Source organism: Neofelis nebulosa, chromosome X (genome assembly GCF_028018385.1).
Source record: "Neofelis nebulosa isolate mNeoNeb1 chromosome X, mNeoNeb1.pri, whole genome shotgun sequence".
NCBI classification, from domain to species: Eukaryota; Metazoa; Chordata; class Mammalia; order Carnivora; family Felidae; genus Neofelis; species Neofelis nebulosa.
Window position 1 is genome coordinate 18,457,000 of NC_080800.1, and position 22,900 is coordinate 18,479,899.

At 40.5% G+C, this 22,900-nt stretch overlaps 1 protein-coding gene across 3 annotated transcripts in view; it reads left to right on the forward strand.

Moving 5' to 3' along the window:
* PHEX (phosphate regulating endopeptidase X-linked) overlaps nucleotides 1-22,900 on the forward strand; it is a 237,425-nt gene that overhangs the window by 116,964 nt on the left and 97,561 nt on the right. For all 3 annotated transcript variants that reach the window (XM_058714607.1, XM_058714609.1, XM_058714608.1), the window contains one exon: nucleotides 1,860-1,961. In XM_058714607.1, the coding sequence (XP_058570590.1) occupies nucleotides 1,860-1,961 (102 nt within the window). The remainder of the gene's footprint in view (nucleotides 1-1,859; nucleotides 1,962-22,900) is intronic.

Below are 22,900 nucleotides of genomic sequence, written 5' to 3' on the forward strand. Positions count from 1 at the left end.
TGTGGTTGTGTCTTGGCTCTGAACCTCCTTAGCTATAAGAGCTGGATCAGATCATGGACTCTCTTGACTCTTATTTTCTTTATCCATAAAATGAGTGGCTTCCCCTAGACCAGTGGGTCTCCATGCTGGCTGTAAATTACCATCATCTGGGGGGCTTTTGGAACTCTCAACCTAGGCTGCACACTGGAACAGTGACATTAGCATCCTGACTTCTCACCCTCAGGATTGTTTAAAGCTCCCCCCAGAGATCTCAGTGTGTAGACAAGGTTGAGAACCATTGATTTTATGATTTTAAAGGGCCTCAGCTCTCCTGTTATTTTGTGTTTTTAGTCATGCCCCAATCCCAAGTTGAGATTTCCCTTAATGTTTTTACTAAGTTGGTAAGAAATAGCTGTGAAATTCCCCCCCACCCCCTTCCATCTGCTGTTTGTTCTTATTTACATACGATGGAACCCAGCCTACTGATTTACAGTTCTGGTTCCCTACAACTGTTATTGAACTGAAAACATAGCTGAAAACTTATTAAACAGAAAAAAATTATTTTGAGCTTTGTGCCAACAATTCATTATAGAACCAAGGAAATATCTAAACTTTCCTTCTAACATTAATGCTAAAAATGGATTTACAATCCATAATTGTATACAATTGTATACAATTGTATACAATCCATACAATCCATAATCTCAAATAAAAATTTTAATTCTGGTGCCAAACCTAGTATTGATCCTTTCTTGAATATCCTATCAAGAAAATCAAAGCATCTCTGCAAGAGAATGGAATTTTGCGGGGTTTGTATCCATAAACAGGCAAGGCCTCCCCAGACCACTCTGTGCAGGCCTCTGAAGGCAAGTGTGAGAATTTCCCTTTTCCTAGTTCTCCCTGCTGACCCATGAACATAGGAAGAAAAGCCAGGGCAAACACACCATCAGTGTGGGTATGTGGTCCCACTGTTGAAACATTTTAGAATAGGTTTTTCAGAAGACTGCTTTTCTGTAGCAGCCCCTTTTAGACCTACCATTTTATATTTGAAATAACCTAAGACTTTTCTAAGCTGCACGGGAATAGAGAAGAGACTAGGAGGATTATAGAGAACAGCCAAGCATTTGGTTTGACCACTGGCACTAAATTTGGGAAGAACTAGGGTCCTGACATAAGTCTGATTTATACTGGAGAAGTGTCCCTTGGGGTGCTGGCTCTTCATTCCCATTTCCATGTTTACAGTATCTCTTTCAACTGTTTGCTCACTTTTTTTCTGCAATACCCACCTGAAATATACAGTCCATGCCTTTGCTTGTCTTTCTCAAATCCTTATTAACTATTGAAATTAGTTGCCACCTTGATAAGGATAGCTTAATTTTAGGTATAGGAAGGTCAGTTATTAGTGACCTTTGGTGAATTCCTTTCCCCATATAATCATTTTACAACTGGATCATCAAATTGTCCTCTGCAAAGGAATGATTCTTTATCTTCTAGTTGGGGGGGGGGGAAGGCATTTTCCTGGAGAAAGAAATGTTGCCAGAATTTGGAGTCAAGCTGAAAGGAACCTCTTTCCCAGCATGTTTGGCCCTGAACTATTTCTCATGGCTCAGAAAACCTTGTTTGGGGGCACCTAGGTGGCTCAGTTGGTGAAGCCTCCAACTTCGGCTTAGGTCATGATCTCACTGTTCAAGGGTTCCAGTCCCACGTCAGGCTGTGTGCTGACAGCTCAGAGCCTGAAGCCTGCTCTGCATTCTGTGTCTCCCTCTCTCTCTGCCCCTCCCCTGCTCATGTTCTGTCTCTCTCTCAAAAATGAATAAACATTAAAAGAAAACCTTGTTTGTAACTTCTTAGTTTTGACCTCTTTGGTTATTTCCTTATAGATGGAGGAATTGATTGAGGGTGTTCGCTGGGCCTTTATTGACATGCTGGAGAAAGAAAATGAGTGGATGGATGCAGGGACAAAAAGGAAAGCCAAAGAAAAGGTAAGGATTCTTTTGATAAAAAAATATGACTTTTGATTTAATGGATTTTTATGCTCTGTATTGTGTACTTGATTAAAAAAATTTTTTTAATGTTCATTTATCCATTATTTTATTTTTATTTTTGCTTACACTGTAATTTTATTTTTTAAATTATTTTCTAAATATAATTTATTGTCAAATTGGCTAACATACAGTGTATACAATGTGCTCTTGGTTTTGGGGTAGATTCCCATGGTTCATCACTTACATACAACACCCAATGCTCATCCCAACAAGTGCCCTCCTCAGTGAAATATTCATTTTTTTTGAGAGAGAGAGAGAAAGTGGGTGTGAATGGGGGAAGGTTAGAAAGAGAGGGAGATAGAATCCGAAGCAGGGTCCAGTCTCTGAGCTGTCAGCATAGAACCCGACAGGAGGCTCGAACTCAGAGCGCAGGATCATGACCTGGGCTGAACTTAGATGCTTATCTGACTGAGCCACCTAGGCGCCTCTTCTGTACTTGATTTTTTATATTGACTGACCTCTTGACTCTGAATGACCCCAGAGTTAGGTGTCTGTTTTGGGATGAATACATAGATTTCATCACTAGGGGGTAAGAGAAAATAAGATCTGCCTTTTTCTTTTCTCAAACTGCATTTCAAACACCTTGTAATGCAGCCTTGCCTTCTCTCTTAATTGTTATTTCTAAGAGCCACATGGCCTGCTGCCTAGCGAATTTTGCCACAAACCATCATTGGCTGTGGCAGAGTGCAGAGCAATGGGGAGCCATGGGGAGCAGCTGGCAGAAGAGCCCTCAAGGCACAAAGGAGAAAAACCCATACTGGCTGTGTGTCCTTCTGCTCTGTGCACAGTGTGTGCAAATGTCCTCTGGAAAATCTTTCCCTGTAACCAAGCAGGTCTACTTCCTAACCCATCACTTTGCTCTGATGATCCAAATAGCATGCTTATAAACCGCAGACCGCTGGTAGAGCATTGTGTCGGAATACAAAAATGTTTAATAGAAGTGGACACTCAGTGGGCCTTGTGCAACAAGAGAAAGGAATAAGTGCTAGATGTATTAGCAGCCATGCTGCTGAAAAAACAAATAATCAGACTCATCTTCAATTCTAGGTGTTGGGATGGAGCTGGAGCTCAGGTGGTTAGGGAATACTTGATACATTCTTAATGGATGCTTCTCTGTGTCTGAGAGACTCTGAACTAGGAGCACTTCTTTTTTAGAGATGTATTTTGAAACTTTGCTAATGACAGTAATCCCCTGGGATGCCTAAATGCTCTCTAGCTTTCTGGGCCCCTCCCCTGCAAGGTTTGATTTAGTGGATTGAGGGTGCAGTTTGAACATATGTGATTTTAGCCAGTCTCCCTGGTGATTTTTAGTGCTAGGCAGGCCTGGGTAACATGGCTGAGAGACATTCTGAGTCATGCGAGAACAGATATTTTTGCCCTATGGTCACAAAACAGAGGGAGAAGACAGGGCAGTGAAACTACTCCATATGATACTATAATGGTGGATACATGTTGTCATACATTTGTCCAGACCCATAGGAAGGGCAACACCAGGAGTGAATCCTAACAGAGCCTATGGATTCTGGATGGTAATGATGTATCAGTGCAGGTTCATTGATTGTAACAGAAGTCCCAGTCTTTTGGGGGAATATTGTTAATGGGAGAGGCTATGCATGTGTCAGTGTTGGGTTTCTTGGGAAATCTCTGTGTTTTCTTTTCAGTTGTACTGTGAACCTAAGCCTGCTCTAAAAAAATAAAGCCTATTAAACAAACAAACAAACCTAAAGAGGGTAGCGTTCGGGGAATGCTTAGCCTTATTGAAATGAGAATGTGCAGAGATTTAGCAAGGGTGTTTTCTAGAGGTTTACTACTCCTGAAATGGATAAACATTGCCATAGATATTTTTGTCAATAGACGTGAAAAGGCTGTTCAGTGTTTACAGTGAAGAAACAACTTGGGTGGCCGAGGGTGGCAGGTGTTGGAAGAAGACAAAGGGTAGGTTGGATTTTTTCCCTTTGAGAATCTGTCAAAGCTGTCTTAAGTCATGTAAGGCACAAGCTGATGAAGGCAGGAGCATGAGGGCTGTTGATGAGAGGTTTTCCAGATGGTAGATGAAACTTCTGGCACCAACATATTGTTGTTTTTTGAAGGCTTCATTTTCTGGGCTAGCTTGTGATATCTTGAACACAATTTGTCTTGCACTGGGCAGTTGAGAACTCAGAGCACTGGGGACTCTTGATCCTAGCGTGACCTCTCATGGATCCAGGGTCACCTGTATGGAGGGCAGGGTGGAGTTATGAGGGATGAGTGTGTGTTATGAAAGGATAGATACCAGAGGAATGTTCTGGGGACCGCAGTGACTTCTTTAGGAAGTATGACTGGTTGCCTCAGGGGGAGATCTTCTGAGTTGCATAAAGCAGTAGGCACCTTATAGTTGGGTCTTCTAGGCAAATGGCCCATGGGTCCTTCTTGAAGGCACATTATTTTCAATTCTTCTAGTATTAGCATGTTCTTGTTTGCCCCTGAGTTGCTCTCCAGTCTTCTATTTTATTTCGATGAGAGCTGTCACTTTTTCTTCTAAAAGTACTCTTTGAACACTCTGCTTTCTTTGAGCTGAGTTCAACCTGCCAGGAACTCAACTAGTTCCTTGACAGGTAGAAATATCAAAGGGAATTTTCCTCCTGGATCTCACCAGGCTCCCTGAGTATGTCATTTCAGAGTTCAGGGATGTTTCTTTAATAAAAGGCAAGAAAGAGGGAATGTTTTCCAAGAATTTTCAGCAGTTCTCCAAAACATGTCAGGCCCTGGACCCCAAAAGATGCAGATTTTCTTTTGCTAAATTAAATGAACATGCAGTTCTGGAAATGACCTCTGGGCGGAGCTCATAGACTCACAAAGACAACATTTTAGGAAGCTGAAGGCATTTATGCAGCTTTCTGCTCTGGGGTTGTTTTTGAAAAATTATTTTTTTCCTTGCCCTTTTCCTCTGCTGTCCTCAATTTGATTGCCTTTTAATAGTCAACAAGAAAGGAGAGGTTCTGCCTACTAATTCCTTGAATCTTAGTTGGAAATCTCTGAAGATTTTAGGGCTTTGTCTTTCTGATATTGAATAGCCTCTGCATTAAGACGGGATTCGCCTGCGTTCAAAGTGGAGGTGAATAATTTGCCTGCTCTTCCTGGTATGACTTGGCACTGTTCTTTGGGCATGTGTTGTATGCAGTATATCACCCAGGCGGAAGATTTCTCATCAATAATAGTGCCCACACTGGGCCAATGCTGAGTCACTTGGCAACCCATTGGGAAAGCTGGAAGAATGTTCTGATTTGCAAGTGGGAGAGGCTTTTCTTTCTCTCACCATGAAGCTCTGGACCGCAGCAAATGACAGCACCTCCTATATTGGGTGTTGACCTAAGCATTCCCTAGTACCTGGCCTCCTGAATGGGGAGGGCCTAGATACCTGCAGTGGGTTGAGGCCTAACACCTTGACTTGTGTGGAATTGACCCTGGTTTCCAAATGGAAGTGTGGGGATGTGACTTTGTCGTGTTCTTCACTAGGGGTGATCACTGTAAAAGATAAACGAGGGTGCTTCTGCCCCTGTGAAAGGTAAATTTGTTATCTCAGTCTCCCTGCCTTTCCCTTCTCATCTCTTAAGGGGTCATGAGTGGTTTAGTGTTGTGAAACTGACAATGTAGGTTTCAACTGGAAATTTAACATCATGAAATAAGCACCAATTTTTCTTCAGGATTCTGTTTCCTGCAAGCATATGCTTTAACTGTAAACTAGCAGCAAAGGACAGGAAGCCTGTTATTTTTTCGGTTATCATAGATGTGGAATGAGTGTAAGTAAGGTGATACAAATTATGTTGGGGGGTGTCTTCTGCAAGATTTGCCTTTTCAGAACAGAGTAAGAAGATCTCAAGGTCACTACATAGCGATTCTGAGGCCTAGCAGGAAGGGATGCAGCACTGCCTTTGGCTGCCCTAGTGGCAGGAGCAGGGCTTCTGCTGGCAAGGTCTGTGTCAGATCAGGAGGAGCAGCTTCCTCACTTCAGCTGGTCCCCACCTAGTTTGAATTCTGTATCCAAAGGCTGGATCCTTTCTGAGATACTTGTTTGTGCTCTTTGCTCCCGGGACCTGTGTTTGCCTGGCCACCCATCAAGAAAAAGACCTAGATGGAACTCCTAGGAAGGCAGTCTCCTTAGGATGCTGTGAGTGGCCTTAACCTTGGTCATAGTAGGTGCAGAGGGTTCCTGGAAGTGTGCTACATGGCCCCATTGCCACAGGCATGTGACTCCCAGGCACAGGCTTTGAACAAGTGAGAAGAGTTTTCCTACAGAGGGCCAAACAAAAGTGTATCTCACCTCTTTGGCTTTGTCTCTGTTGGGGAGGAAAAATGGTCTTTCCTTCTACCCTTCTAACTACTTGACTGGGCCCCCTGTAACAAAGGATAGATTAACAAAAGACAATCAAACTGAAGTTTATTAACATGTGTATTTCATACATACATTAGAGAAACTCAGAATAATGAATAACTCAAAGAGGTGGCTTAGAGCCCTGGCTTACATAGGTAGCATCTTTAACAAAGAACACTAAATTTGCAGAGAAATGAAAAAGGAAAGAGGTTTTAGACTTCTAAGGGCAGCAGATTGTGGGAAGGTAAATATATGGGAAACAAATGGTAGTTAGTGAATACAGGATAGTTAGCGAAGTTTGTTGCCTGGATTACTCTGGTGTTATCTCCAGACTGATAGTTGTCTTTGGTGATTCACCTTTGTCCTTCCTGGTAGAGAGGGGAGAGGTGCATTAGAGATGCAAATTCCTGGGTGACCTCACACCTGCTGAGCCCTGGAGTGGTGGTGGGAGGCCCAGTGCTGTGCCATTACCATTTCATTGCACATCTGTCTGACCTCCAGCTGCAGGCACCTGCACTTTCCCCAAGAACTTTCTCTTACTATTGGAACCTGCCGTGCCACTCATACAGAGAGGGTCCAGTGGTCTGGGGAAGGAGCACACCCAATGACTGATGGGAGTTGCTGTGTATGTGGTGCAGCCCGCTCCTCCCTCAAGTATGTGTTCAACATGGGCTCCCAGAGTTCCCCCAATGGGGTAAGCTCGGCTTGCTCACATGGGCAACTGGCTCAAGAACCTTTACTGACAGCCTGCCTTGCTCTGCTCACTTCCCCGGTCCCTTCCTGGTGTTTAATGTTTCTTTCACTTGCAAGATGAACTGCTTGTACTCCACTCCTTGCCTCAGGGTCTGCTCTTGGGGGCCCCCAACTAGGGCGTAGCCCCTGGGGTATGTGCTTTTTCTGTCCTTCCTGAATGCACTTCACTGCATTTCCATGCGAGCAGCACTTCAGCACATTCAATTCCACAGTTTCAGAACCCATGATGTGTCATGTGCTGGAGTAGTAGCTGCAGGTTCAAAGATGATTAGAGGCTTCCTTTACTTGGGGCTCTCACTCTTCTGGAAGAGGATAGCAGGAACATGGGTGCTGAGCAAATGGGAGAAATTTTAGTTAATGCAATGGAGAAACAAAGTGCTCCTGGCTATCACTGTAGGGGAGGAAGATTCTAAGAGCCCAAACCCCCTGTGGGGGGCCCTTTACTCAGGCACTGCCCTCTCTCTGTCTCCCTTCTCATCTCTGCCTGTGTCCTTGTAGCCTGTGGGTAAGGCCTCTGGTGGCTTTTCCTTGCAGATCTCAACAGCTCTGCACACAGCTCACTTTCCCTTGGTACCTTCACTCTTGCTTCATTTCACATTTTCATTTTAAATTGTTCCATGGAAAAGAAGATAGGGAAGTGCTTTTGTCAAACTGTCTCCTGACCTTCCCTGTTCCAAATTCAAGACTGTTTGCATGTGCTTGAGAATGGCTCTACTCGACTGCTCCCCTGGGGACACACAGCATATAAACCTATTTCAGCATCCCTCCCCACTCCCTGTAGATCCCTGGCTCACATGTACTGCCATCTTGAGCTCGCTGGCTCTCTCTGACTCCATCTCTCTGCCTCCATGTTTCTCTGTCTCACATTGCACATGTTGGCCAAGGTAGTAGCTTTCATACTTGTATCTCTTCTCACTGGCCTCAACAGGAAGTACAGTATAGAGGTTAAGCCTCTAGACTGTGGAGAAAGACTGCCTAGGCTCACAGCCAGTGTCTGCCCCTTATTAGCTGTATGGCCCTTTGGAAGTTACTTACCCTCTCTGACCCTCAGTTTTTACATCTCTAAAATGGGGAGATTAGTATCAACCTCAGAGATTTGTTTATGACATGCTCATGTACTTAAAGTACTTAGAAGGGGGCCTGGAGCCTGAGAAAGTCTCTCCACCTGCATTCAGCTGTTTCTTCTAAGCTGCTGTCCTGTGGGAGAGGAGAGGCTTTGGCTGCACTGGCTGGTGAGGAGAGAGCAGTGGGAAGTGAGGTTCCTTGTGTGTATCTGGGTCATTGTGTTTTCCTTTGTTAGGAAGGTCGGTGACAGAGGCCACAGTCTCTGAGGTACCTCTCCTACCTTATGTGTCCTGATGCACCACGTCAGAGCACTGCCCTTCTCCTTACTGCACCCCCCACAGGGCAAGTCATAGTGAACAGCCCCTGCTGAGAGGGTGATAGGGGAGTATATTACTTTTCTTTGTGGGTTTCAGATTTTCTGTTTTCTTTTTCTTTGTTTAAAAATTTTTAAGTTTTTATTTATTTATTTTTGAGGGAGGGGCAGAGAGACAGAGGGACAGAGAGAGAATCCCAAGCAGGCTCCATGTTGCCAGCACAGAGCCAGATGTGGGGCTCAAACTCACAAACTGTGAGAGCATGACCTGAGCAGAAACCAAGAGTTGGGACGCTTAACCGACTGAGCCACCCAGGTGCCCCTCGGATTTTCTGGTTTTGAACAAATCCAGCATTATCTTTGTGATACATATTATTATTATTATTATTACTACTATTATTATTTTATTTTTTTTACATTTTATAATTTTAGTTCCCATATAGTTAACATGCGGTGTTATATTAGTTTCAGGTGTACAGTATTGTGTTTCAACAATTCTGTGTGTTGCTCAGTGCTCATTAGGATAAGCGTACTCTGAATCCCCTTCACCTATTTCACCCATCTCCCCCCACCTCCCCTCTGGTAACCATTGGTTTATATACTTTAAAACACAAGCAGATATTTGGTGTAAGTAGGAGTTGGATGCATATATTTATCAGAGGCATATACCTGATACCTTATTCATGTGAGCTTAATTGAGTTTTGGTGTTCTGGAACCTCATGGAGGCATTATTTTGGGTGATGCTGTAGGTGATTGGTTCTCGCACTTGAGGTGCATGCATCAGCATCATCTGGAGGGTTTGTTAAAACACAGATTGTCAGGCCCCACTCCCAGAGCTTCTGAGTAGGAAGCTTTGAGTTGGGGCCCCAGGAATTTGCATTTCTGACAAGTTCTCAGTGATTCTGTTGTTCTTGGGTGATTGGTGATTATAGGTGAAAATTTCTTACACCAAGGCTGTGTTACTAGAACTAGTTAACATTTATTAAGTGGCTGTTTTCCCCCTTACAGGAATCCTTTCTCACATTTCTCACAAGGGAAGGGAGTGCCCTCATGAGTATCAGAACCCAGCTAGGCTCTCTGCTGCACTGCTATTGTGTCTGCTGAAAAGCCCTTCTTGATCGAGATCCATACACTCCTTCTCTGTCACTTCTAACCTTGACTCCATGTCTGTCCCCAGGAAGTATGCAGAATAAGTCTTCCATGTAAAAGCCCTTCTAATATTTGAAGATGTTTAATGTGTTTCTTTTTCACATGAAATGTCTTTAGTGTTCCTAATAAATTAACAAACATTATATGCCAGGCTGGAAGTTCTAAATGCTTTACAAATATTAACTACTCTAGTGCCATAATTCCTGTACGACGCAGGTGAAATTTTTCTGTTTTCCACATGAGGAAGTTGAAGCATGCAGGCTCCCCCAAGGCCGTACTGCCAGTAGGCAGAAGAGCTGGGCCTCCATCCTTGGCAGTCTGCTCTGGGCTTTTATCCACCATGCCGGTGGGTCTTCACATGTGGTACTCAGACCAGCAGCATTGGCATCACCTAGAAAGGAGCTAGAAATGTAGATTCGTAGTCCTACTCCAGAGCTCAAGAATCCGAAACTCTGGGAGGGGACCCAGGAATCTGCATTTTAATAAGCCCTCCAGGTGATTCTGATGCAGTCAGTGTGGGAATCACTGCTCTGGGTTGTGGTTGTGATGCTTCAGCCTGCTGGCTGCTGTCCAGGTTTCAACATCTTTTCTTAAAGCTCCAGTTCAAAGCTCAACACAATATTCTAGATATAGTCCAACTCACACAGCACATTGGGAACATTATTACTGCATTTGTTTTGCATACAAATTACATTAAAAAATCCAAAGTTTATATTATGGCTTTCTTTTCCCCTCAGCCATATCACTGTTGGCTCATAACGAATTTACGGTCAGTTAATATCCAGGTCTTTTTTTTTTTTTTTTTTTAATCCCCCAGGAACTATTGTTAAGCCCTGTTGCTCCAGCCCTAAACTTGGCTTTTTTTTTTTTAAGCCCCTCATCCCAGAACTGCACGTTTATTCTTATTTAAATCCATTTACCTTTGGTTCATGGCTCAGCTTTTAAAAATATATATATTTCTGGATCTTCTGTATGTTTATTTTTGTTACAAAAAACTGTGCTCATTGAAGAAAATCTTGAAAGTAAAGTATAAAAGTAGAAAGAAAAAAATTGTTGCTAGTTCCATCATCCAGTCTTTATAAGAGAATTTTCACTATTACTGCATATTTTTTTCCACTGGTTATACAGGAAATTACTTAAACAGTTCTCCCTAGTGGAGTACTTAGGTTGTGTTGTTAATGATATTATAATAAACAATTTTGTGCATAAATAAAGCTTTCCCTGCATTCAGAACTAATTCCTTAGAATGGGATTCTAAAAAACTGTTAAAAATCTCAAGTCTGTAACTCAGTGTTTCAACTGCTGTCTCCACCTCTAAATCATTCGTAATCTGATAAATCTGCTGTTTTATTTGATTGGTTTTCTGGGCTATTAATGAGCATGCTTACAAAATGGAGCTGGAATTGGTCTATATGCTTATCCTTTGGAGACTCCTTCCAGATTGATCTATTAAGCAGATTTATGGAGAATCTGCTCTGTGGCAGGTCTTTTGTTAGGTGCTAAGTAATTCACTTATGAGTAGATTTTTATTCCAGTTTTTCTACTTTGAACAACTCCATGAAGCCATCCTCCAATTTCTCCATTTTGCCTGCTCAGAGATCATGAGGTATTTAGCAATGCCTTGATGTAACCCAGTTACACTGTATTTAGGATATACCTTGATTTACTCTTGTTATTTTAAAAAAGTAGAAATCTGATGATATTGAACATTCACTGGCCTCCCATTCTTTCTAAGGTCCCATGTTATCCTCAGTGCAGATTACATCATTCCATGGGCTACAGCCAGCTGTTCAGACTCCCAATAATCTTCCCTCCCAGCCAACTGGAAGCACTCAAATCCTGTTGAGTGTATCTTCCAAACAACTTTTAAATCTTTATCATTTCTGTTTCATAGCTCTTTCTTCCCCTAGCCTCTCATACTTTTTTTCCTTATTTTTTTTTAAAATTGAGGTAAGATTCATATGACATGAAATTAATCATTTTAAAGTTACAATTCAGTGGCTTTTAGTACTTTCACAATGTGGTAGGACAATCACCTCTGTCCAGTCCAAAACATTTCCGTTACCCCAAAAGGAAACTTCATATCCATTAGTGGTCACTCCTCATTCTTGCCTTCTCCCAACCCCAGGCAGCCACCAGTCTGCTTTCTCTGTATGGATTCACCTATTCTGCATATTTCATGTACGTGGAATCCTATAATATGAGAACTTTCATGTATAGCCTGTTTCACATCTTCCCTGTCTTCTCTGAACTTCAGGAATAGCATCATAGTGTTTATTCATAACTAAAAAGCTCTATCTCAAAATCTAGATTACTGAGTTGACATGACCACTGTAAGGGAAGAACCGTGGTTGGCTGGTTGATTCTTGCAAGCTCAGAACCTAACATCATCTGGCATTCCCTTCTGTGGCTACTGGGCAGACCTTTATAAGGCTCATGGCTCTACCAAACACATAGGCAAGAAAGACATCTTTTTGGGGACCTCCCTTTCTTCACCCATGAAATGAGAACAAGTAAACTACCATTTCACAGAGTGTTTGGTAGGATTAAGTAAGTATGCATAGTTTCCTCTTATTTCCTCCTCACCAAATAATGCGATGTGCAATTAGAGTCTCCTAAAATTGAAAGAGAGAGAAGCTGATGTCAATTAAATTTTCTTTGGAGGTGGAGGTAAAAAGTGGACCTTTATTGACTTCTCTGTTCAAAAATTTTAAATGTTTTATTGCAGAAATTTTTAAATGTGTAAAAGTGTACCTACTAGACCCCCAGGTCCTCCTCACCCAGCCTCACCAGTGAGCTTTGTTTGCCATTCTGATGTCATGTACTCTCCACCCAACCTGTTTTTATGCTCGAGAATTCAAAAGCTAATTCCCAACATCATTTTACTATAAACATTTTATTATGTATCTCCAACAGGTAAGTATTTTTTTAACTAAGCACAGTACTGTGAACATACCCAACAACACTAACAATACCTCATTAATTAGTAGCCTGTGTGTATTATGCTGTAATTATCCAAAACATGTCTGTTCCTTTTTTTTAAACAGTTGGTTCAAATCAGTATCCAGAGTGTACATATTGCAGTTACAGGTCCATCTTTTAAGCCTTCAAAACTTTTAAGAGCCCCCACTCCTGCTTTATCTGTGAATGTTATCTCTTGAAAAACTTGTGTTGTTTGCCTGGTAGACTTTTCAACAATCTTGAATTGGTTGAGTATATACTAGTGTTTTTCTGTCCTTTACATTTCCTGTTAATTGAATCGAGAGGCTTGATGAGATTCAGATTCAATTTTTGTCTGGCAAGAAGACTCGGTGGTCAATACTGTGTGCTTCCTATTGTGGCCTCGCAGGAGGCTTGTGATGATGGACTTCCCCCGTCTCAGGGCAGAGGTTGATCAGAGGTCTTAGGGGCCATTTTAACTTACCCCTCAGCCTTTCACCTCAGGCAGTGATCCTCTTTCTCCACTGTGTCTTAAGCTCACCTAGGAAGCTTTTAAGAAAATCCTGATGCAAAAAAAAAAAAAAAAAAAAAAGAAAATCCTGATGCTTAGGTGGCACCCTGGGCCAATGGCATCCAGACTCCCTGGGGCATCAGCATTTTTTTTAAAGTTCCTCAGGAGATGTAAATGTGCAGCCAGGGTTGAAAAACACTGGCCTAATTATTTTCACGGTCGTTGATAATACCGCATAGGTACATGAGTTCATTGGGTGTTGCAACTAGTGATTTTCAAGTTCTGTCATTCTGTCTGCATTTATTAACTGGAATTGTTCTATAAAAAAGATTTCCTCTTATCAACAAACAACTTGAATATGCTGATACATAGTTTATACTGACATAAACTGCTGAAAGGTGGCATTAGTGTCTGTCACCTGTCATTATTAATTTATAGCATGAGTTGGCCTCTTAATACCTCCAAAGGTGCCAAAGCAGTTTTTTTTCTTAATACCAGTATAGTTAACATACAGTGTTTTGGGTGTACATTATAGTGATTCCACAGTTCTAGACATTACTCAGTATTCATCACCATAAGTGAACTCTTAATCCCCTTCACCTATTTCACCCATCCCCACCCGACCTCCCCTCTGGTAACCACCAGTCTGTTCTCTATAGTTAAGAGTCTCTTTTTTTGGTTTGTCTTTTTTTTCTTTGTTTTGTTTCTTAAATTTCACATATGTGTCAAATCATATGGTATTTGTCTTTCTCTGATGTATTTCACAAGCATTATACTCTCTAGATCCATCCTTATGGTAAATTGCAATCTCATTCTTTTTTATGGCTAATAGTCCGGGTGTGTGTGTGTGTGTGTGTGTGTGACTTCCTCTTTATCCATTCACCTACTGATGGATACTCGGGCTGCTTCCAGAATTTGGCTATTGAGAATAATAAGGCAATAAACATAGGGGTGCATATATCTTTTTGAATTAATGTTTTTGTATTCTTTGGGTAAATACCCAGTAGTGGAATTAATGGATGCTACCTATAGTGATTCTCTTTTGAAGTTTTTGAGGGACCGCCATACTGTTTTCCACAGTAACTGTACCACTTTGCATTCCCACCAGCAGTGCACCAGGGTTCCTTTTTCTCCACATCCTTGCCAACACCTCTTGTTTCTTGTGTTCTTCATTTTAGCCATTCTGACAGGTGTGAGGTAATATCTCATGATAGTTTTGAATTGCATTTCTCTGATGGTAAGTGATGTTGAGCATCTTTTCAAATGTCTGTTGGACATCTGTATGTCTTTGGAGAAATGTCTGTTTGTGTCTTCTGCCCAATTAAAAAAATATTTATCTATTTTGAGAGAGAGAGAGAGAGAGAGAGAGAGAGAGAGAGAGAGAATGTGAGCAGTAGGAGGGGCAGAGAGAGAGGGACAGAGAGAAATCCCAAGCAGGCTCCATGCTTTTAGCACAGAGCCCAACGCAGGGCTTAAACCCATGAACCACAAGATTATGACCTGAGCTGAAATCAAGAGACAGATCCTCAACTGACTGAGCCACCCATGCGCCCCTGCCCAATCTTGAATTGGATTATTTTGTTTTTTGGTGTTGAGTTGTACAAGTTCTTTATACAGTTTGGATACTAACCCTTTATCAAATATGTCATTTGCAAATATCTTCTCTCATTCTGTAGGTTATCTTTTGGATTTGTTGATTGTTTATTTCACTGTGCAGAAGCTTTTTATTTTGATGTGGTCCTAGTAGCTTATTTTTACTTTTGTTTCCCTTGCCTGAGGAGACATGGCTAGAAAAATGTTGCTATGGCCAATGACAGCGAAATTACTGCCTGTACTCTTTTCTAGGATTTTTATGGTTTCAGATCTCACATTTAGGTCCTGAATCCATTCTGAGTTTATTTTTGTGTATGGTGTAAGAAAGTGGTCCAGTCCCATTCTTCCCCATGTAGCTGCCTAGGCAAATCTCCTAACACCATTTGTTAAAGAGACTGTCTTTTTCCATTGCATATTCTTGCCTCCTTTGTATGAGATTAATTGACCATATAAATGTGAGTTTATTTCTGGGCTCTCTATTCTGTTCCATCAATCTGTGTATCTTTTTCTGTGTCTGTACCATACTGATTTGATTACTACAGCTTGGTAGTATATTTTGAAATCTGGGATTGTGATACCTCCAGTTTTATTCTTCTTTTTCAAGATTGCTTTGGCTATTCATGGTATTTTGTGGTTCCTTACCAGTTTTAGGATGATTTGTCCTAGTTTTGTGAAACATGCTGTTGGTATTTTTATAGGGATTGCATTAAATCTTTAGATTGCTTTAGGTAGTATGGACAGTTTAACAGTATTTGTTCTTTCAATCCATGAACATGGAATATCTTTCCATTTGTTTGTGTTGTCTTCAATTTCTTTCATCAGTATTTTGTAGTTTTCAGAGTAAAAAGTCTTTCACTTCTTTAGTTAAGTTTATTTTTGGTACAGTTGTAAATGGGATTGTTTTCTTAATTTCTGTTTCTGCTGCCTCATTATTGGTGTATAGAGAAATGCAATGGATTTCTGTATATTGATTTTTGTATCCTGTGATCTTACTGACTTCATTTATCAGTTTTAGTAGTTTTTGTTGGAGTATTTAGGGTTCCTTTATATAGTTTCATGTCATTTGCAAATAGTGAAAGTTTTACTTGTTTCTTACCAATTTGGATGCCTTTTCTTTATTTTTCTTCTCTGATTGCTGTGGCTAGGTGTTCCAATATTATGTTGAATAAAAGTAGTGAGAGTGGACGTCCTGGCCTTGTTCTTGATCTTAGGGGAAGAGTCCTCAGTTTTTACCCATTGAAGATGATGCTACCTGTGGGTTTTTCATATATGGCTTTTATTATGTTGAGGTATGTTTCCTCTAAATAAGCATTTTTAAGAAAATGCTTATTTATTTATTTTGACAGAGCACGTGCATGCACTCAAGTTGGGGAGGGTCAGAGAGAGAAGGAGAGAGGAAATCCCAAGCAGGTTCCACCCTGTCAGTACAGAGTCTGACACCAGGGCTTGAACTCATAAACTGTGACATCATGACCTGAGCCAAAATCAAGAGTTGGACGCTTAACCAACTGAGCTGCCTAGGTGGCCCCCTCTAAACCTACTTTGATGAGGGTTTTTTTTAAATTATGAATGGATGTTGTACTTTGTCACATGCTTTTTCTGCATCTCTTGAAATGAACCTCTGGTTTTTATCCTTTCCCTGGTTGATGTGATAAGTCATGTTGATTGATTTGTAAATATTGAACTACCCTTGCATTCCAGGAATAAATCCCACTTGATCATGGTGAATGATTTTTTTAAATGTATTGTTGGGTTCAGCTTGCTAATATTTTGTGAAGGATTTTTGCATTTATGTTCATCAGAGATAATGGCCTGTACACAGTTTTCTTTTTTTTTTGTAGTGTTTTTGTCTGGTTTTGGTATCAGGATAATGCTGATCTCATAGAATGAATTTGGAAGCTTTTCTTCCTCTTCTGTTGTTTGGAATAGTTTGAGAAGAATAGGTATGAAATCTTGTTTAAATGTTGGGTAGAATTCACTTGTGAAGCTCTCTGGTGCTGGAATTTTCTTTGTTGGGAGATTTTTGCTTACTGCTTTAATTTTATTGCTGGTCATTGGTGTGTTCAAATTTTTGTTTCTTCCTGATTCAGTTTTGGAGGTTATAGGTTTCTAGGAATTTACCCATGTCTTTTAGGTTGCCCAATTTATTGGCATCAATTTTTCATAATATTCTCTTACAATCCTTTGTATTTCTGTGGTGTTGGTTGTTATTTCCCCTCTTTCCTTTCTAATTTTGAGTTCTCTCTCTCTATCTCTCTCCCCCCTCCATCCCTGTCTCCATCTGTCTCTCTCTTTCCCTCCTCCATCTTTTGATGAGTCTGGCTAAATGTATATCAGGTTTTTGTTGATCTTTCCAAAGAACCAGCTCCTGGTTCTGTTGATCTGTTATTTTTGAGTTTCTATTTCATTTCTTTCATTCTTTTATTTTGCTATTTCATTCATTTCTGCTCTAATCTTTATTATTTTCTTCCTTCTACTAGTTTTGGATTTTGTCTGTCATTTTTCTAGCTTAACTTTAGGTGTAAGGTTAGGTTGTTGATTTGAGATTTTGTTTGTTTCTTGAGATAGGCCTGTTGATATAAACTTCCCTCTTAGAACAGCCTTTGCTGCATTCCTAAGATTTTGTACAATTGTGTTTTCATTTTCATTTGTTTCCATGCATTTTTTTATTTCCTCTTTGATTTTTGGTTTACTCATTAATTTTTTTAGTAAAATGTTCTTAGTAGCATGTTATTTAACCTCCATATATTAGTGTTCTTTCCAGATTTTTCCTTGTGATTGATTTCTAATTTCAAAGTGTTGTGGTTGAGAAAGATGCATGGCATGACTTCAGTCTTTTTTAATGTGTTGAGACTTGTTTTGTGGCTTAACATGTGATCTATTCTGAAGAATGTTCCTTGTGCACTTGGAAAGAATGTGTATTCTACTGATTTGGGATGGGATGTTCTGAATATATCTTTTAGACCCATCTGGCCCAATGTGTCCTTCAAAGCCACTGTTTCCTTGTTGATTTTCTCTTTGGATGATTTTTCCATTGGTGTAAGTAGGCTATTGAAGTTTCCTACTATTATTGTATTACTGTCAGTTACTTCCTTTATGTTTGTTATTAGCTGTTTTATGTATTTGGGTTCTTTCATGTTGGGTGCATACATACTTACAATTGTTATATCTTTTTGTTGCATTGTTCCCTTTATGATTATATAGTGTCCTTTTTTGTCTCTTGTTACAGTCTTCATTTTAAAGTCTATTGTGTCTGATATTATTGCTACCCCAACTTTCTTTTCACTTCCATTTGCACGATAAATGTTTTTCCATCCCTTTACTTCCAATCTGCAAGTGTCCTTAGGTCTGAAATGAGTCTCTTGTAGGCAGCATATAGATGGGTCTTCCTTTTTTATCCGTTGCATCACCCTGTATCTTTTGATTGGCGCATTTAGTCTATTTGCATTGAAAGTAATTATTGATATGTATGTATTTATTGCCATTTTGTTACTTGTTTTATGGTTGTTTTTGTAGTTCTTCTCTGTTTCTTCTCTTGGTCTCTTCTATCAGTTTGTAGGCTTTCTTTAGTGATATACTTGCATTCCTTTCTCTTTATTTTTTGCATGCTTATTAGGGTTTTTTGATATATGGTTACCATTAGGTTTGTATGTAGCATCTTCTGCATATAGTAGTCTCTATTAAGTTGATGATAACTTAAATTTAAACCCATTTTTTACTCCTCCCTCACATTTTAGGTATATGGTGTCATACTTTACATCCTTCTATTTTATGAATATTTTGACTGATTTTATAGATATAATTTTACTGCTTTTGTGCTTCCTACTTTTCTTACTCAAGGTTTTTGCTTTCCACTCGTAGAGTCCCCTTTAACATTTCTTGTAGAGCTGGTTTAGTGGTAATTAATTCCTTTAACTTTTGCTTATCAGGGGAACTCTTTTATCTCTCCTTATATTTTTAATGTTAGTCTTGCTGGATAGAGTAATCTTCACTGTAGGTTTTTTCTTTCAGTACTTTGAATATATCATGCCACTCCCTTCTGACCTGCTGATAGCCTTATGGTATTTCGCTTGTATGTAACTGTCTTCTTTTCTCTTGCTGCTTTTAAAATTCTCTCTTTATCACTACTTTTTGTCCTTTTAATTATGTGTCTTGGTATGGACCTCCTTGGGTTGATTTTGTTGGGGGCTCTCTGTGCCTCCTGGATCTGGATATCTGTTTCCTTCCCCAGATTAGGCAAGGTTTCAGCTATTATTTCTTCAAATAAATTTTTTGCCCCCTTTTCTCTCTCTTCTTCTGGGATCCCTACTAATGTGAACATTGTTACATTTCATGGGACTGGTGAGTTCCCTAAGTCTCTTTTAATTTATTTTTTATTTTTTTCTCTCTCCTGTTCAGCTTGATTGCTTTGGGTTACTCTGTTTTCCAGGTCACTGATATGTTGTTCTACCTCCTCTAGTCTACTATTTATTCCATCTAGTGTATTTTTATTTTCAGTTACTGAGTTCTTCATCTCTCATTTGTTCCTTTTTATGTTTTCTGTCTCTTTGTTGAGAGTCTCAGTGAGGTTCTCCACTCTTTTTGCAAGTACAGTATCTTTATGACCATTACTTTAATTCTCTACCAGGTATATTATTTTTCTCTGCCTAACTTAGCTTTCTTGCTGTGATTTTGTCCTGTTCTTTCATTTGGGACATACTTCTCTGTCTCCTCATTTTGTCTAACTCTCTGTGTCTATTTCTGTGTTTTAAGAAAGTCACTTATGTCTCCTGTTCTTGAAAGTAGTGGCCTTATGAAGAAGAGGTTCTGTGGTGGCTGAAGTGCAATGTCCCATGTTTGCCAGAGCTTGGCTTTTTTGGGGTATCTCATATGTGTGTTGTATGCACCCTACTGTTGTAGTTGAGCCGTGTTTGTCTGCAGTCCAATTGTCCTCAATGGTTCTCTTTGCCTGTTGTGGGCAGGGTTTGGTCCCTGTGTTGTTAGTGGACCAGTCTCTACTGCCTTGGGCTGCATTGAGTCAGACCAGGCATTTGCCAGGATGCAGTAGCACTGAATTGCAGGGTACTTTGCCTGTGTTGTCCTCTGAGAAGCTTTCATTGGTGGGAGGGGCCTGCAGTCAAACCAGATGTTGGCTCCTAGCCCATTGCTGGGGCTGCAGTTAGACGGGTGTGTGTGGTTATCTTCCCCTTTCTGTGGAGCAGGAGTCACTTTGGAATGGTAGTGGTCTCTGTTGGAGCTGTTTGCACGGTGCCAGGCTTGTGACATCTCTTTGGATGGGCTGTGTCTAAGGGCATATTGGATAGGGTCCATCCTCAGGAGAATGTGGGGATGGGACACATGCTGTTAGTAAGGTTTGTGAGAAGGTCTGCTGTGGGAGGAAACCTGTAGCTGAGACCTGGCTGGAGGGGGCATGTCTGCAGGGGAATGAGGAGGCTGGGTGCACTGTTAGCAAGTTAGATAGCACTTGCTCGCACTCTGCTGGTTCCCTCAGGTTACTGTGTGTCTAGACTGCAGAGTGAAGGAGGGAAATGGCACTTGACAGCTTCTTTGTTCCTGGAAAATTCTTCCAATGATCCTTGCATCCCTAGCATTTGCTCTGAGATTAGTAAACTAATCTCCTTCCCATATACCTCATGTGTTTTTATATTGTTGCTTCTTTTTTTTAATGTTTGTTTATTTTTGAGAGAGAGAGAGACCACAAGTGGGAGAGAGTTAGAGAGAGAGGGAGACACAGAATCTGAAGAAGGCTATAGGCTCTGAGCTGTCAGCACAGAGCTGACACGGAGCTTGAACTCATAAACCGTGAGATCATGACCTGAGCTGAAGTTAGTGCCCCAACTGACTGAGCCACCTAGGCGCCCCTCAAACTGTTGCTTCTATATTGTATCTCCATGGACTGTTTGTTGTGCTGTATCTTTAAGGGTGGGAGCTCAGTTTCCTCTCCCCCTCCTGGCTCTCCCAGAGCTGAGCCCATTAATTTTTAAAGTTCTGGGTGGTGGGGCGCCTGGGTGGCTCAGTCGGTTAAGTGTCCGACTTCGGCTCAGGTCATGATCTCGCGGTTCACGAGTTCGAGCCCCATGTCGGGCTCTGTACTGACAGCTCGGAGCCTGGAGCCTGCTTCCGATTCTGTGTCTCCCTCTCTCTCTGACCCTCCCCCCATTCATGCTCTGTCTCTCTGTGTCTCAAAAATAAATAAACGTTAAAAAAATTATAAAAAAAAATAAAGTTCTGGGTGGTAAGCCATGCTGATTGTAAGAACTCACAAGATTATGCCTTTCTGGTTTTCAAAGCCAGATATTTTGGGGATTCATCTTCCCTGTGTGGGTTCTCCTTACCTGAGATTTCTGGTGTGAAGGTGTGTTTCTCTGCCTTCTCTGTGTGGCATTCTCCCTACCCCCCACAGACAGTCCTGTGGGTTTGTTTAGTTCCCCACTGAGTGTCCATCCTTCTTCTCCTTGCAGTGTGGCCTCTTTACATTTAGCTGTGGAGAGTCTGTTCTGCTAGTCTTTGGGTCATTTTCTGGGTTATTTACACTGATGTGGGTGTTATCTAGTTCTATCAATGGGATAAGGTAAGTTAAGGCTCCTCCTGCTCTGCCATCTTCCGGGGAAGTCCAAAGCAGTTTAAGTATCATCATAAGCTCAGGGAATTTTATGTACTTGATTTGTTTAAATTCATTACAATCATTTTTTCTTTCTTTTTTTCTTTTTTTCTTTTTTTTTTTTTTAGCACAAATTGTCCCCCAGTGGCCAATAATTGTTTTCCTTTAGGGAATTTTGATGGACTCTTGTTGTTTCTAACAGTGTCTTTATTTCCTGGTGTGACAAGATAACGTCTTTAATGCTCGAGCTCTGCTTAATCACAAACTGTTTTGAACAATTATAAATTAGTGCGTTAATTAGTTCTCCCACCAATGAGCAATATATTGTTTTTTTTGTCTTGGTGGAAGAGAGACTCCTTAGCAACTTGAAGTACAGAGTTGTAGTAATAAGTGTGCAGAAATCTGAGTTAGAAGTGGATGTAAATGTTCATTTGTAAGGAGCACTAGCTCATTTCTGTGGACATGTGCATGTAATACTTACTGTATGGTTTTTGAAAATGTTTTTAGTGTTGTCCCAGTGTTGGTCATCAAGGATATAAATAAGTGTATAACTAGTGTTTGACCATGACATGTGAAAAAAAATTATGCTAGTTTCAAGGAATAGAACTAATTTGAACAATGTGGAACAATGGAACTATATTAAAAGATAAAAGTTGGAATAGTAAGTATTTAAAAATGTTAACAATGTCAGCCACCTGTAATAGTTTGAATATGGTACTGTAAAAGTGTTTAGTTTTTAAGTTTATTGGGTATTATTTTAGGTTGAGGGATGGGTTGGTTGTAGGACTTTGAAAGCATTTGGGAAAATGCCATGATAGCCTCCAAATGAAATTCCAGAGGCCCAAAGCATAGAGCTGCATTTTAAATACCACGGGGACTATTTGTTACTTTTATTCTTGGGATGAGTGGGGGAAATGTAATGCCTGAGTTTATTATTTTTTGGTCCAAATTCAAATTGAGTATGTTAGGAATTCACTTAGAAATATATGTTTATTTTGATTTGATACAAAAAGAATCACTTTAAAAACTTTTTTTTTTTTACGTTATTATTTTGAAGTCTATTTGACACACAATATTACATTAGCTTCAGGTATACAACTTAGTGAAAAAGAATCTGTTTTGATATATTGATTTTTAACTGAATGGGAAAACGAGTTCATTAGGAATGTTCAAGTTCTCTGTGTACATTTTGTGATGCTTCTCTCCAGCCCAAGATGAAACTAATAGCCTCGACGCATCTGTGTATCTGCTATCTCTGGGGTTGCGTCTTCTGCTGTCAGCGGCTCCCTTCTTATCTGGCTGCTGGTCGTCCTCAGTCAGTTGTACAGGAATGTCAGTTCCATTAATAACCCAAGGACTGGACAGGCAGATAGTGGAAAATGGGTGAAGAGAAAGAAATTGTATTTAACCCAGTGTTCTGAGTTGTCATTTTCTAGACCCTAGCATGGCCGGGTAGAGGCAGTCTGAGGGTGTGACAGCAAATCCACTTCTGACAGAATCTTACTTATGAGCCAGAGAAACAACCCAGCACCAAGAGAAAGAAGGTGAATGATACTTGGGAAAAAAGGTAAAGATTTGGGGTTGGAAAAGTACAGGGAA